Source organism: Seriola lalandi, unplaced genomic scaffold (genome assembly GCF_002814215.2).
Source record: "Seriola lalandi dorsalis isolate HSWRI2012SDOR001 ecotype SW California unplaced genomic scaffold, Sedor1 jcf7180002054397, whole genome shotgun sequence".
Classification (NCBI taxonomy): Eukaryota; Metazoa; Chordata; class Actinopteri; order Carangiformes; family Carangidae; genus Seriola; species Seriola lalandi.
This window is the reverse complement of record NW_019524950.1, coordinates 92,296-105,284: the sequence shown is the minus strand read 5'-3', so window position 1 is coordinate 105,284 and position 12,989 is coordinate 92,296. Positions and strand designations below refer to the sequence as shown.

At 42.5% G+C, this 12,989-nt stretch overlaps 1 protein-coding gene across 1 annotated transcript in view; it reads left to right on the top strand.

Moving 5' to 3' along the window:
• LOC111657394 (complexin-2-like) overlaps window positions 1-12,989 on the top strand; it is a 54,959-nt gene that overhangs the window by 35,435 nt on the left and 6,535 nt on the right. The window contains exon 3 of the mRNA XM_023409551.2: window positions 10,874-11,049. Coding sequence (XP_023265319.1) covers window positions 10,874-11,049 — 176 coding nt within the window. The remainder of the gene's footprint in view (window positions 1-10,873; window positions 11,050-12,989) is intronic.

Genomic DNA, 12,989 nt, shown 5'->3' with positions numbered 1-12,989 from the left:
TACAGTGCATACATCAGCTCCTCTGTGACGTTCTCTACATATCCATTTTAAATTGGGCTGCTCCATCTGGAATTGAAATATATTTCTCACGGTAGACTTCACCCTCTGTTTCTAGTGTTTTTGCCTCCCCTGTGGGTGTGTAGTGTCCTTGGTGTTGCTGGTGGAGGGCCACCCTGCCGCCGCGTCACCTCCATGACTCATTACTGCAGCGACTCCAGAGTAATTGCTCATGAAGTTCTGCAATTCCGCGCCCTCCGTGATCTCTGGCACGCGACCAAATGTGCCACCCCGAGCTGTCGCAGGTTGTTAGAGCACGCTCCAACAGAAAGTGCTCATCCGAAGAGCCAGAGGAAGCAATCAGACCTAAACTCCATTCAAAGTCAGTTATCATGTAATGAACCTCATGATGAAAGTGACAGCTGAAGTGATATTGTCATGGTGAGATTTTATTTTAACAGGGTGGAAATGATTTTTGATATTTTTCATCTCTTTTTTTAATGAAATCTTTGATAGATGGGATTTGTATCTTTATGTATTATATACATTGCTGATTTTATGTAACGTTTGTTTTGATTTTCCAATCTGATTGTCCATGATTCATAGTGTCATTTATCCAGTTGAATGTGCTTTGCTGATACTAAGAAACCCTCCAGGAAACGCATGTGTCGGTGACCTGTATTCTGTGTGTGGATGGATGGTTTGTCTCGTCCTTGGTGCCAACCTCAGAGCTGATAAATGCGGCCTGTCCCTGCTCGCTCATCACCAAGGCCAGACTCTGTGAGGCTGTCTTCCAACGATAATGGTGGCGAACGGGTGATAAAGCACAGGAATGATGTACCTCAAGCCTCTGTTTCCCATGTACCCCAGAGAGCTAGTGAGGTATGCTGTGGATGGGAGGAGGTGGGGGTCTGTAGCACATGAGAAATCATTCTGCGTTTCTGTCCGGTTTTTCCAAATCCTTCAACCACTGACATGTTTTATATTCCCACTTCCTCTGGTGGCTGATGGGTGTACATGTCCACATTAGTGTCTCCACTTCACTGAATTTCAGTTTATTCCTTCAAATCAATTTTAATTGGTCTGCTGGCTGTATTCACATTTAATTTCCACATAAAATTGTACAAAAAATTGACATAATTACTATAAACAAGCCTCAGGTAATAAAGCTGGAAAGCTTGTTGTTCTATACACTGAAACACATTTACACTGTAACCACTGGCACCATCTGAAGTGTACAGGGGGTGAATTTTTATACAATTCACCTGTTTACATTTTATTTAGACTTAAAGTTTTGCGTGATTGAGGGCATGGCTGCTTTGAGTGACAGGTGGTTGAGTGTATGCTTGCCACAAACCAGCATGCATCAAAGTCTTGGCCAAGATGGCGATGGCGAAGCAGCTCACTCTGAGCTTCAAAACCGCTATTTAGAAAACCGTGAGTGACGCCACGGAGGCTACGTCCAACTTAATTTACACTCTGTGGCTACAACAAGTACCTCTGTATGAGCTAATGTGTTGACATCACTGGCGCTGCTCCACACCTGTCCCCTTACGTGACAGGCAGACAGTCAAGTGTAGCCTGTGTCACATCTTGTCAGTTAAGTCTCTTTTGTCTTCTTCCCTCAAGTCTCCAATCGTGTTTCCTGTTTTATTTTGATACTTGCCTCATGTCTTATTCCAGACCCCTGCACTTCCTGCCCTCCTGTGCTTCCCTCCTGTGTGATTACTCGACTTCGCCCTAATGTGCTGCACCTGTGTGTCATTGTCTCCCTTGCCCCAGTGTGTTTAGTCTCAGTGTTCCCTTCACTCCGTGCCAGTTCGTCTTGTCCTTTTTATGTCGGGGTTCTAGCCTTTCCTCTTCCTGTTTGGCTGCGGATCTATTTCTAAGTAAAGACTGTTACTTTACCTGCTGAGTGTCGAGTTGTGCTTTTGAGTCCACTCTCTGTGTTCAGCTGTTACAGCCTGATTCCCCTGTGTTATTTTTACTGATGTGATGGGAGAAATACAAATTACTAAAATGCTTTAGATGCACATTCCCAATCTATCTCTAAATGCTTCACATTTTCACTAAAGTTTTTGATGATGAAATAGCTTATCAACTTTAGATGCATAATATAGCTAAATTTAAATGGGTTCTGTGATATACAGATCACTTTCATATGAAATGTACCTTCATCGTGGTGTTGACATAATGAGACCAAGTAGATCATTTTCTTCTCTAAAAGTTACTGGAGATGTGTTTCTACTGTTAACTCCAAGATAAACATCAAATACATGTTTCCAGTGAGTTTTCTATTCACTTTATCAGGTTCTCATTTATCTTTTGTTATTCAAAGGGAAACAGATCGTACTAATATAAAAGACACTGTGACACATTTAAGCCACTAAGGACACGCTTATTTATGTGACTGCACAAGGACTGAAAAGGAAAGGGCTCCGTGTCTTGCACAAGGATACTTTAGAGGAGATTTTACTTCATTCAGCTATGAACTTAATAATCAACCCACCGTGGTTGTCTTTTCACTCTCAGCAATGTAGAAGCAAGCCTCTGTGCTGAACAAGGCCTCTCCTCCTCCTCTCTCCAAAGCGCTGTCAGAGATCTCCAAGGACAGCCATGCTCCAAAACCCAGACCGGCCTCCCTGATAGTCGAGAGTTGTGAAGAACCATCACAGATAGCTCACTTTGAAAAGTGACTCAGTGCTGCTTTAACTTTTCAAGGTCTGACATTGATTGAAACTTAGTGTGGGAGTTCAAACACAGCCACAGATCTTTTAAAGCATCACGATGCAGCCATGACCTTTTAAGAAGTTGGAGAGATGTGGATGTGAACAACTTTTTGTATGTAAAACACTCACACAGACACGTGGTTGGTTACTTCTGCCTCAGCAACATTTTTCACCCAGTCAAGACAAACTCAAAAGCCAGAAACTGCACATGAGGGAATGATCAAATCCAAAACCACCAAGTTGATTGTGTTGTCCTGAAGAAAGCATGAAAGGCTGTGCTGTACAGTTGTTTAATGGCTTCCTGGTCAATGTTCCCGGCTAAATCACCAACTAGTCAATCCTCAGTTGGCAAGTAAACTTAAGGAATCTTTATTTAACCTTCATTATTTTGTTAGTTGATAAGTGTCAGGCCACATTCTGCGTCTCCTGGTGTTCATCATGGTCAGTCATTGAACCAAACTGAGGCAGAGTTTTGCAGTGGCCACAAACGCACAATGAAATAAAATAATTTTATTTTTTTACTTATATACAAGAATACCTTGAGTGAAATGTATGCTGCTAGCATCAAATTCAAGCCGTGACTACACACTTTATTCCAATTAGTTTATCTAATGGATTAAACACTAGTGACCCGTACTATGTTCCTAGGTGCTTGGCACAAAGAATTGAACCAATCAGAATTTTTATCCATGATGTCAAATAAAATTTGAGGAGCCATATCAATGAAATGTTTAATGCCATTCACGTGTGCCAAAGGAAGACAAAGTCTCAAACACAAATGTAGTCAACCTGCTCCATGGGCCCATTGGCCACTTAAAGGCAGAAGAACTGCCACCCAAGCTGACAGACACATAGCCAGACATATGTCGTCATATTTACTTGTTATGATTGACATTTTAATTATCTATTTAAACGTCCAGCAGTCACAGAGCTACATTAGCATCCACTGGAGTTGTTTCTGTCTGTATATTAGCCAATATTCACTCTCCTTATAGCTCCTTTTTGGTCTCCACCAGCTACATTTGGCTCTGTAGCTGCTACATGTTCCATTTCCTTCGCCGGCCAGTCACTAACTGTGTCTGTCTGACGTTTGATGCTGGGTTGATGAGAACGTGAAGAATGAACATCACAGTAATTGTGCTGTAAAACTAAAACTGCGCCAAAAGAGGCTTTTTGTTTGTACTGTTGTCTCATGATCCGAGGGCTCCAGCCAAAGCTGCTCAGAGATTTGAGATGCAACAAATGAGGGACATTGAAAGACCGAAGAATACAGCACTCTCTCTGCACCCACTCATGTTCTTTTCTGCTTTTATGGTAAGCTTCCATTGGTGGTCTTTCCACTGGGTTTTTGATCCACCTTCCTGCCCAGCCCGGGGCAAGAGGCTGATGATGATGATGGTCTATTACGCCTGGTGAGGGCCGTGGGGGTTGAAGCAGAGACCCATTGGTCAGCAGCCGTGGGACTGCTGAGGACGGTGACAGATGGGAGAGCAGGAACACAGAGTCCTTGAGCTGGTCCCGCTGTTTTCTCTCCCTTTCCCTATCACTTTTTTTTTTCTGCAGTATCTCCCATTTTCTCTCTCACGGTCACAGTAGCCTTGTCCTTTTATTTCATCTTTCTCCCTCCATTATTCTCTTCTCCTCATCTTCATCTCTCAATTTCCTTCTCCACTTTTCCCTGATGTGGATTTCTCAATGATTCCCTTCACTGTCCTTTCTGTCAGTCTGTAACTCCTACTTTCTCTTTTTTATAACCCGTCCTTATCGCAGAATTTTTTTAAATTATGCTCTCCCATTGTTATCTCCCATTCTCTCCCAACAATTTGCTCTATTGTAGTGGAAGTAATCTTACTCTCATTTCAGTTACCTTTATTCCTCTGCCCTTGCTTTTGTTTCTATCTTCATTTTCAGCCCTTGCTCCCTCTTTTTCTTTCTTCGTCCTTCTGCGCGAGCCTCTGGGCTCCACTGGGAACACTCGGGACGAAATAAGAAAATTCTAAGTCATACGCACCCATACACACACACACACACACACACACACACACACACACAAGTTGAAACGCTCTTGGAGCCCAACTGCACCTGGAGGACACACACTCGATCTTACTGCAACAGCATTCCCGTGCACACGCACAATATGTGCACAAGTCACATAGTGGGAAATTAAGAGCTGCACATTTTGTTCTCATTCTACAGACACCAAACATATACACACACACACACACACACACACACACACACACACACTTCTGAATACTCTCCTCATGCTTTTAAAAATCCAAATCTAACACCAGTCTTCATGTAACACGTCACAGTCTGATCCACTGCGTGACACGACCATCTATAAGTTCCAGACTTTTTCCTTTTCAAGTTCTACCCTTCTACTCTTTCATTTCTACACCAAGCGGAGGAGGCCTCCTCCCACTTTAAAATTAGCCCCAGGCCTCAGCTGACCTAAAAAAGCCCCTTCAAAGCTACAATGAGTTAGCACAGATAACCAGCTCTCCACACTCATGGCAGCCATGTCACTGTACAAGTTAAGGACTGTACTGATTCTGTAGTGGAACTGAGTGACTTAAAACCTGGATTTAGCCACGCTAGCAGCATGACTCAGGGGATGGCGATGTCAGTCGGTCAGTCAGTTGGTCCGCTGCTTTTGGTTGCAAGTGAAATATCTCGGCAGCTAATGAAAGTTCTGCCATGAACTTGGTTCCCACAGGATGAATCCCAAAGACTGACGATCCCCTGACTCTTGCAGCCCCACCAGCAGGCTGACATTTGTGGTTCAGCTTGAAATGTCTCAACAACTGGGATCGATTACCACGCAACCTTTTTATTCAGCACCATTGTCACATCAAATGTTCAATTTCTCCAAAACTTGCTTTGTCTAAAGTTTGCATTACAACAGCTAGCATGACTGTAGCCTTTTTATCTTTGTGTTATCATTTTACATTTGTACATCTGTAATATTTTTAAGAGGAGGTTTTAACTAATTGAAAGAAATGAGTTTGATGGTGCTTTGGGTTTTTGCAGAAAAGAATCACAATATATAATATAATACATTTGTAGAAAGTCTTGCTGCCGCTGTGAGTACCTGATCAACAATATTTTTTATTGTGTACACTGCTCACACACATTTCCTACATAGATATTCAACTTTCTACTGTGCGTCTCTGGTTGCCCTGCTTCTCCGGCGCACAGTTCGACAGTCTCTAGGTGCGTTTCCATTAGAGAATTTATACCGGAGAGAAGAAAATACAGTTTTATTTGTATGACATCACTCAATGGAAACACAGACCATTCGTGATTGTGTTTTGTTGACTTTTCTAAAAAAAATCTATTTTGTCTAAAACTGCAGTGGAAACCTGGTTTCTGATGGACTACTGTGGCCATCTTCCTCGTTCATGTTTGTTTGTGTGTGTGTGTGTTTGTGTGTGTGCACGTGTGCGTGCGTCTGCGTGTGGCAGTCCTCAGAGGTGCATTTAAAGGGAGAGTTTGACTAGTCAACGAGCAGCAGCTGATCAATCAGCTTCACCGACACTGATCACATTACCTGTCTCCACACCTCTCTCTCTCTCTCCTGCAGCTGCATGCTGACCACGCCCACCCCCACACATTCATATCAATGTAAACCAAAGATTTGTTTGTAGTGAAGACAATCTGAGCCACAGTCTTAAAATCTTAATCGGTCACATGATAACAAACATTATAGATCACAACAGGTAGCATAATTTCAAAATAATAATAACAATAATAATATAATTAATAATAATAATTTAGAACTAAAATCTTTCTTTCCAGTGCCACTTTAAAGTAAACAAGTTGCTTTATACAACAACAGAGCTTGTGTTGAGGAATGAGTTATTCATTGTGTCTTCTAATTAAGTACATTTCCGGTGTTTTTCTAAGTGAAGCTGAGATTCTCAGCTCCTCCTCTGGAGCTTTGTTGTTTCGCTTGGCGCTCCCAGACTCCACAGCTGGCAGCTTTCGATGACACCGAGGCTTTTGGGAACGGGCGACTGTCTCGCGCTGCTACACGGCAACTTTGTCACAATCAGACAAGCTAATTAGCCTTGAGCATTGAAATCAGTCATGTGGAGGTTTGGGAGAGGCTCGGCTACATGTGGGATGTGGGAGATGTAGATGCATCAGTTTCAAAGAGGTAAAATCATCATAAGTAGACCAGAGATGAGATAAAAAATTTGCCTAATTTTTGAGCTAGACAGCAAATGCACTGTGTAACCTCTGACAAAATTTAACACAGTTTAACACACTTCATCTATCACAACTGCATGCATCAGATTGTCGACTGAATTACTCTAGGTAAAAAAAAAATACTAAAGTATGTCCATATTATAACCCATTTTTGAATGAATTAGCATTGCAGTATCAGAGGTAATGCTAATGAGCAGGTGAGAATAGGTCGTGATGACAGGAGCGTGGGAAGATATATCTAAAAAAAGAGTATCAAGGTATCAAGTCTGCTGTGCTAGTTTTTAATTTGTAGCTGCAGATTCTGAAGAAGATTTTCATTTTCTCTCTTCAGTTTGGCCAAAAAATTATTTATTATCCCTGAAGTGATGGATATTCACCCTCAGAGTCCCACTCGGCTTCTGCTACTCATACCAGATTTGGGAAACCTCCTCAGGCTACTGGCAGCAAACTCAGAAAGAAAGTTTAGTCCCATTCAGCAGTTTTACTTCAGCCTGCGGCAAAGACAATCTGTGAGACGTATCGTTATCAGTGTTACTGCAAGAAAGTAACTTTCTGGGGCCCAGCTCTGTGAATGCATACAAACATGTTATTATGACAAAAACTAAATGTTCCTTGGTGTGAAGGAAATGTTTCCCCCTTCCGGTGTTCATCTTGTTTTTCTAGGCCTCACTTATGGTCCCAGAGTCACTACATCTTTACAATGGGTTACTGTTTACATACCGTTAGACTGATAGTGTCAGGACTCTGTTCATTACACTCATGGACTTCCTGTTTTACTTTGAAATTTGTATGCACTCATGTTCTTTGCTTTTCGCTTCCTGCATGTAAAGTTGTGCAGTGATCCAGCCACCAATCGTCCACACCTGTTTTCAGACGCACCTGTTGTTAATCAGCTCATCAGTCAGTCAGTAGCATTATACACTCCTGTGTTTCACGCGCTCTTTGACAGGTTGTCATCACCACCTCCGTGTGCTTTGCTCTCTGGCGTTCATGCCTAGTGATCTTAGTAAGGGGATGACCCAGTTTGTATTTTTGGATTTCTTGTCTTGCCCTTGCCTGATTTGTTTGCCTGGTTTTCGGACTGTTTTACTGTGTATGACCCTGCCCGCCTTACCGGATTAAAGAGTTTGGATTTTAGACTGGACTGTGGTGTGTCTCCTCTCTGCGTCTGAATCTTCTGCTATCCAGTGTATCCAGTACAGATAGTAGACATCTGGAGACACTTTTAACCTCAGTTGCTAGGGTAACCAATGTCTTATAGATAAGGGGTAGTGAAAAGCATAACCTTAAAAAATACTGCCCAAATCTAGTTATTGTCAAGGATGAGCTCAGTATGGGAAAGGACAAAACGCAACGTTAATTGGTAAGAATAACTCATCATGTGGTCGTCATGTTTTCTTCGGCTCACAAGAATTTGAATCACACTCGGTGCTTGAGAGGAAACTCGTAGCTCGCCCTCAGACCAGAGAGGTCACTGGGCTCAACATATCTGATGACCTCATGTCTTACATAAACTAATTCTATGTGATGCAGATATTGAGAAAGCTCCACTCTAATGTCCAATTAATGCATATCGTGTTACTGTCAATGCTGCACGTTACGCTGACATGAAACAGCCTCGAGATCATGAACATAACGCATTGTCAACATAACACCATGTTAAGTGTTGGGAACACAAAAGAGTTCATGAAAAGCACGAAACATCAACATGTCTGCTTATTAATTAGCAGTCACCCCGCTCCGTATGATCGAGAACCGGGGCCCGTCCCGGTCCGTCAACGCGGCACGTTCGGACTGCAGCCAAGAGCCCCAAGGTCAACGCTGTCTCATCAATTTCACGGCTGAAGCAGACGGCTGTGTCTTTGAGTTCTTGACTCCAGAGAGCCTGCGAGGCGAAGCGTAGCAGCTGAGCACAGACCGCGGTGCAGACAGAGGCGCTAGTAGTGAAAGGAAGCGCGCTGAACTCAGGGCGGCGAGAGAGACGGGCCTATTTCAAATTTGACCGGTGTGGTTCCAGGAAGTCCACTTTTTCATTAAAATCAATTTCTTTGCTGCAAGTTGGAAGTGAGCAGAGGAGCCATGGGTTCAGGGTGCGTCAGGGCCACTGTTAGAGCACTGGCTTGTTTCCAGCCATTGAGCTGGAAAGAGGAACTAATGCCTCTGGAGTGAGAACGCTCAGCCAGATCCCTGTGTAGAAGCAATGTGCAAAAGCACTGCAGGAGCCGCTCAACATGGAGGCTGACACTCAAGAATAGTCTGTGTCGGGCGCCCTGCTAGCTCACCTGGTAGACCGTGTATCACTAACAAGGCTGAGTCGCCACGGCATCAAATAAAATAAGGCAAAGTTAAAGAAAAAAACAACCTGGTCTGTGCAACATGCTGATTTGAACTGTGACCTTTCAGGTTGTTTTAGTTTAAAGGATAATACCAGTATTCTCAATGTTAATGCAGCTGATAGTGAGATTTTATGTTCTGTAAGGCCAAATAACTCTTCATATGAAGGAGAGTTGTGTCTGGTGTAGCCTACATTTCCCATCTTTTTCAGTTAAAATAAAGCATTAATGTCAAAATAAATGTAATAAGAGAGACTGTGTTTTAAACTACTGTTTCCTGTGCAGACATGCATCTCTTCGTGTGTGTGTGTGTGTGTGTGTGTGTGTGTGTGTGTGTGTGACTGACATGGAAGCATCGTATCTGTGAAAACACTTTGCTCAAGCACAACAAAATGGCAACAGAACAGGAACTGACAAAACAAAATGTTTACTGTGCAGGACCATCTCTCTCTCTCTCTCTCTCTCTCTCTCTCTCTCTCTCTCTCTGTTGAAGCTCTTTTCATGTTGTACAAGAGCAAATGGCAGCAAATGTCGACGGTGTGATCACACCAGCAGACATTCTCCATAATGATATCTTTATCGTCTAACGATGTTTTTTATGTCTGTGGATGTTTGCTAAAGTATGATGACTGTTGCTACAGTGTGATGACTGTTGCTACAGTGTGGTGACTGTTGCTCCAGTATGATGACTGTTGCTACATTGTGGTGACTGTTGCTACAGTTAGGGAGTGACTGTGGTTTTGTATGGTAAAGGTTAGGCCACTGAATAAGTTGGTTAAGGTTAGGCAAAGACAGAGGCGCACAACAACTGTTGTGGGGCCCCCCCATGGGTAAAGGGGCCCACGATGGCCCCCCAGATTGGTACATTTTGCAATGACAACTATAAACCCCCTTAAATCTCCTATAACTATACAGTGTGCCAAAACCTCCTAAGTGGGGCCCCTGATAATGTGTGCTCTAGCTAGTGTCTCTCTATTGCCTGCATAGTCTGCGTTTGTGGGACTTCTGCATTAGACGTGATCAAACAGAACAAATAATAAATATGTTTTTACCACGTGCATGATCTCTTGTTTAGCATATCTAACGAGTGCAGACAGGAGATGAGATCAGTAGCAGAATTAGTTTATTATGGTCCCTCCAACAGCACTCACAGCCTTTTGTTCTCAGGTCTTGACCCCTGGTCCAAGTGGACGCTTCGCATGAGGATGTAACTCCATGGCGGAGATAGCAAAGGCCAATGTGAGCAGCACAAAGGCAGTCGAGAGAATTGCTAATAATTTATTGCAGTGTCTCTTATCTCAGGCTCTTGTTCGTGGCGCTCACCTCTTGTCAGACACTTTTGTCTTTGTTTCAGCCGAGGACAGATTGCGCCGCTCGTTCACTGGCCTCAAAGAGGATTGGAAAACAAAGCAATGTCTATTGAATTATCTAAATCTTAGATGTGCCACTGTGCTCATCAAATGCTTAGCAACAGCTATCAGTTAGCTAAGATCCATTTATGTGCAATTACTGTGAATTGCCAGTGTCGCTCATTAATAGATTTCTGGTTGACATTTGTTTCATTTATTACTTCTCTCTCTTTGTCACCTCCAACAACAGGGGCCACCAAAGACATGGGCAAGATGCTTGGTGGAGAGGAGGAGAAGGATCCTGATGCTCAGAAAAAAGAGGAAGAAAGGCAAGAGGCGCTGAGGCAACAGGAGGAGGAGAGGAAAGCCAAATACGCAAAAATGGAGGCAGAGAGAGAAAACATCCGGCAGGGCATCAGGGACAAGGTAAACACCTCAATACAGCTGCTTAATAAAGTTAACAAACGTAACGTTCTTGTTTGCAAAAATCTTTACTACCTTGTTTGTTCCTCTGAGCGTCCGCACAGCTACACACTCACAGTCAGGAGCGGTACAGTAGAGTCACCGTCTCGTCGGCTGCATTTAATATTCGTAGGTTTCGCAAGTTTTCTTTTTTTTTTTTTTGTCTTACTGACCCTTTTCTCATCTTGCCAAGACGATCTTGTCTTTAATTAAATATTAAAGCATGAATTGATCAATCTGTAATGAAATGTTAAATGATGATGTCAAAGTTGTCCAACTTTGCTCTTGACATTGCTAATATTTCATTGACTGTTGTGAGAGTTTTAAAGTCTTCCGTGTTCTAAAACTATCCTCAGAGTTCGTAGAGCGGCTCTTCCCTCGGCTGAGCTCCAGCGATTCTTTACTTTAGTTTGGGAGCAATTCTGAGAGAATGGAGAGGAGGGAGCGTCAGCGATATGACAGCATATCTTTGGAAAGTGTTTGATTATAGCGAGTGGAGAGGGGCTGACTAAGCGTGACTGTCAACTGATGCAAAGCCTTTGTTACTGAGGAACGAGTCTGAGAGTGACGGAGAGACTGAATGAAACAGATTGCAGGAGAACAAGAAAGGGCATCATGCAGCGAAGGCAGAGAACAAACAAGGGAGCAGAAGGAGATCCAGAGGAGGGATCCGACGACCAATCATGCCAATGTTTCTCTTTTTTTTTTTTTCTGTCAAGAAGAGACGTTTCTCGGGTGGTGAACTAAAGTTCTCCCAATCTTTCAGCCAATCAGGCAAATTTGTTTCATCTAATTTTGAAGACGTGTTTGACTTAAAGGATGACTATCAGCCTTCTCTCCTACGCTCAGACATATCCGGTTTTTGAGGAAATATAACACGACCCAGACTACGTTTTTCTTCGATGCGATGTCAGTAGAATGTCCCATATGTTCCATACATGAGGCAGTTGGAATATGGATAATGTAGATTTAATATTAGGCCAAATAATATAATTAAACTAAACCTCTTTAAGTAATAGAAATGCTTATGCTGATTAATGGTATGAGATGAGACGTGGGATGCTGCATGGCTCTAAAGCCGTGAGAAAAGGCAAAGTAATTTGTTTAAAATGAATAGTACAACTAACACAAGAAGGAAAGGAAATCATGGGATGTGATCATCATCAGTGTAATCGGTGGTGTGGGTGCGTGTGTGCATGAGTGTAATGTATAGAGTGTGAGGAATAGTAGTTGGAGACAAATGCAAACTGTAGGACACTGGATAGTTCGATGAAAGTTAGATATAATCTCTATGTTGAAATATCTAGACACACATCTTCATTAATAAAGTTAAATTTGAGAAGGATTCAGGGCCGTAGCTACATTTTAATGATGTGACTTATTCTTCTTGGAATTTGGCGGTTTAACGACCTGAGGAGATTAAAGTCTTCAATTTCACAAATATTACACATGATCTGATTAAAATGTCTGTATTAAATGTGATTATTTTAGGCAAAATTAGTTCAATAAAAAAAAAAAGTGGGGATTTTATGTTTCTACACAGATAATCATATAGGTGAAATAAATATAAGGAAAGAATTTTCAATCAGATTTTTTCAGAGAAATTGGATTCATTACCACAGCAAGTCCTTGCTACAGCCCTGTATGCAAGTAACAACAAGCCTATGGGCCGTATCTCTCTACACTCTTATACAACCCGCAGGTAAACTGTTAAAAATCCCTGTTGAAAACACCTGATTTTAGCATTTTACGACTGATGCACAATGTTTGAGGACACACATTTGTCTTGTAAGACTGAGGATCAGAAAGTATGATCTTTTAAGCTGACAGGGATGAGGATGGTAGCAGAGAGGGAGCCCAACGGGTATTATTTGCTGTTCAATCAGCCTTGTTGGGGTGGGGTG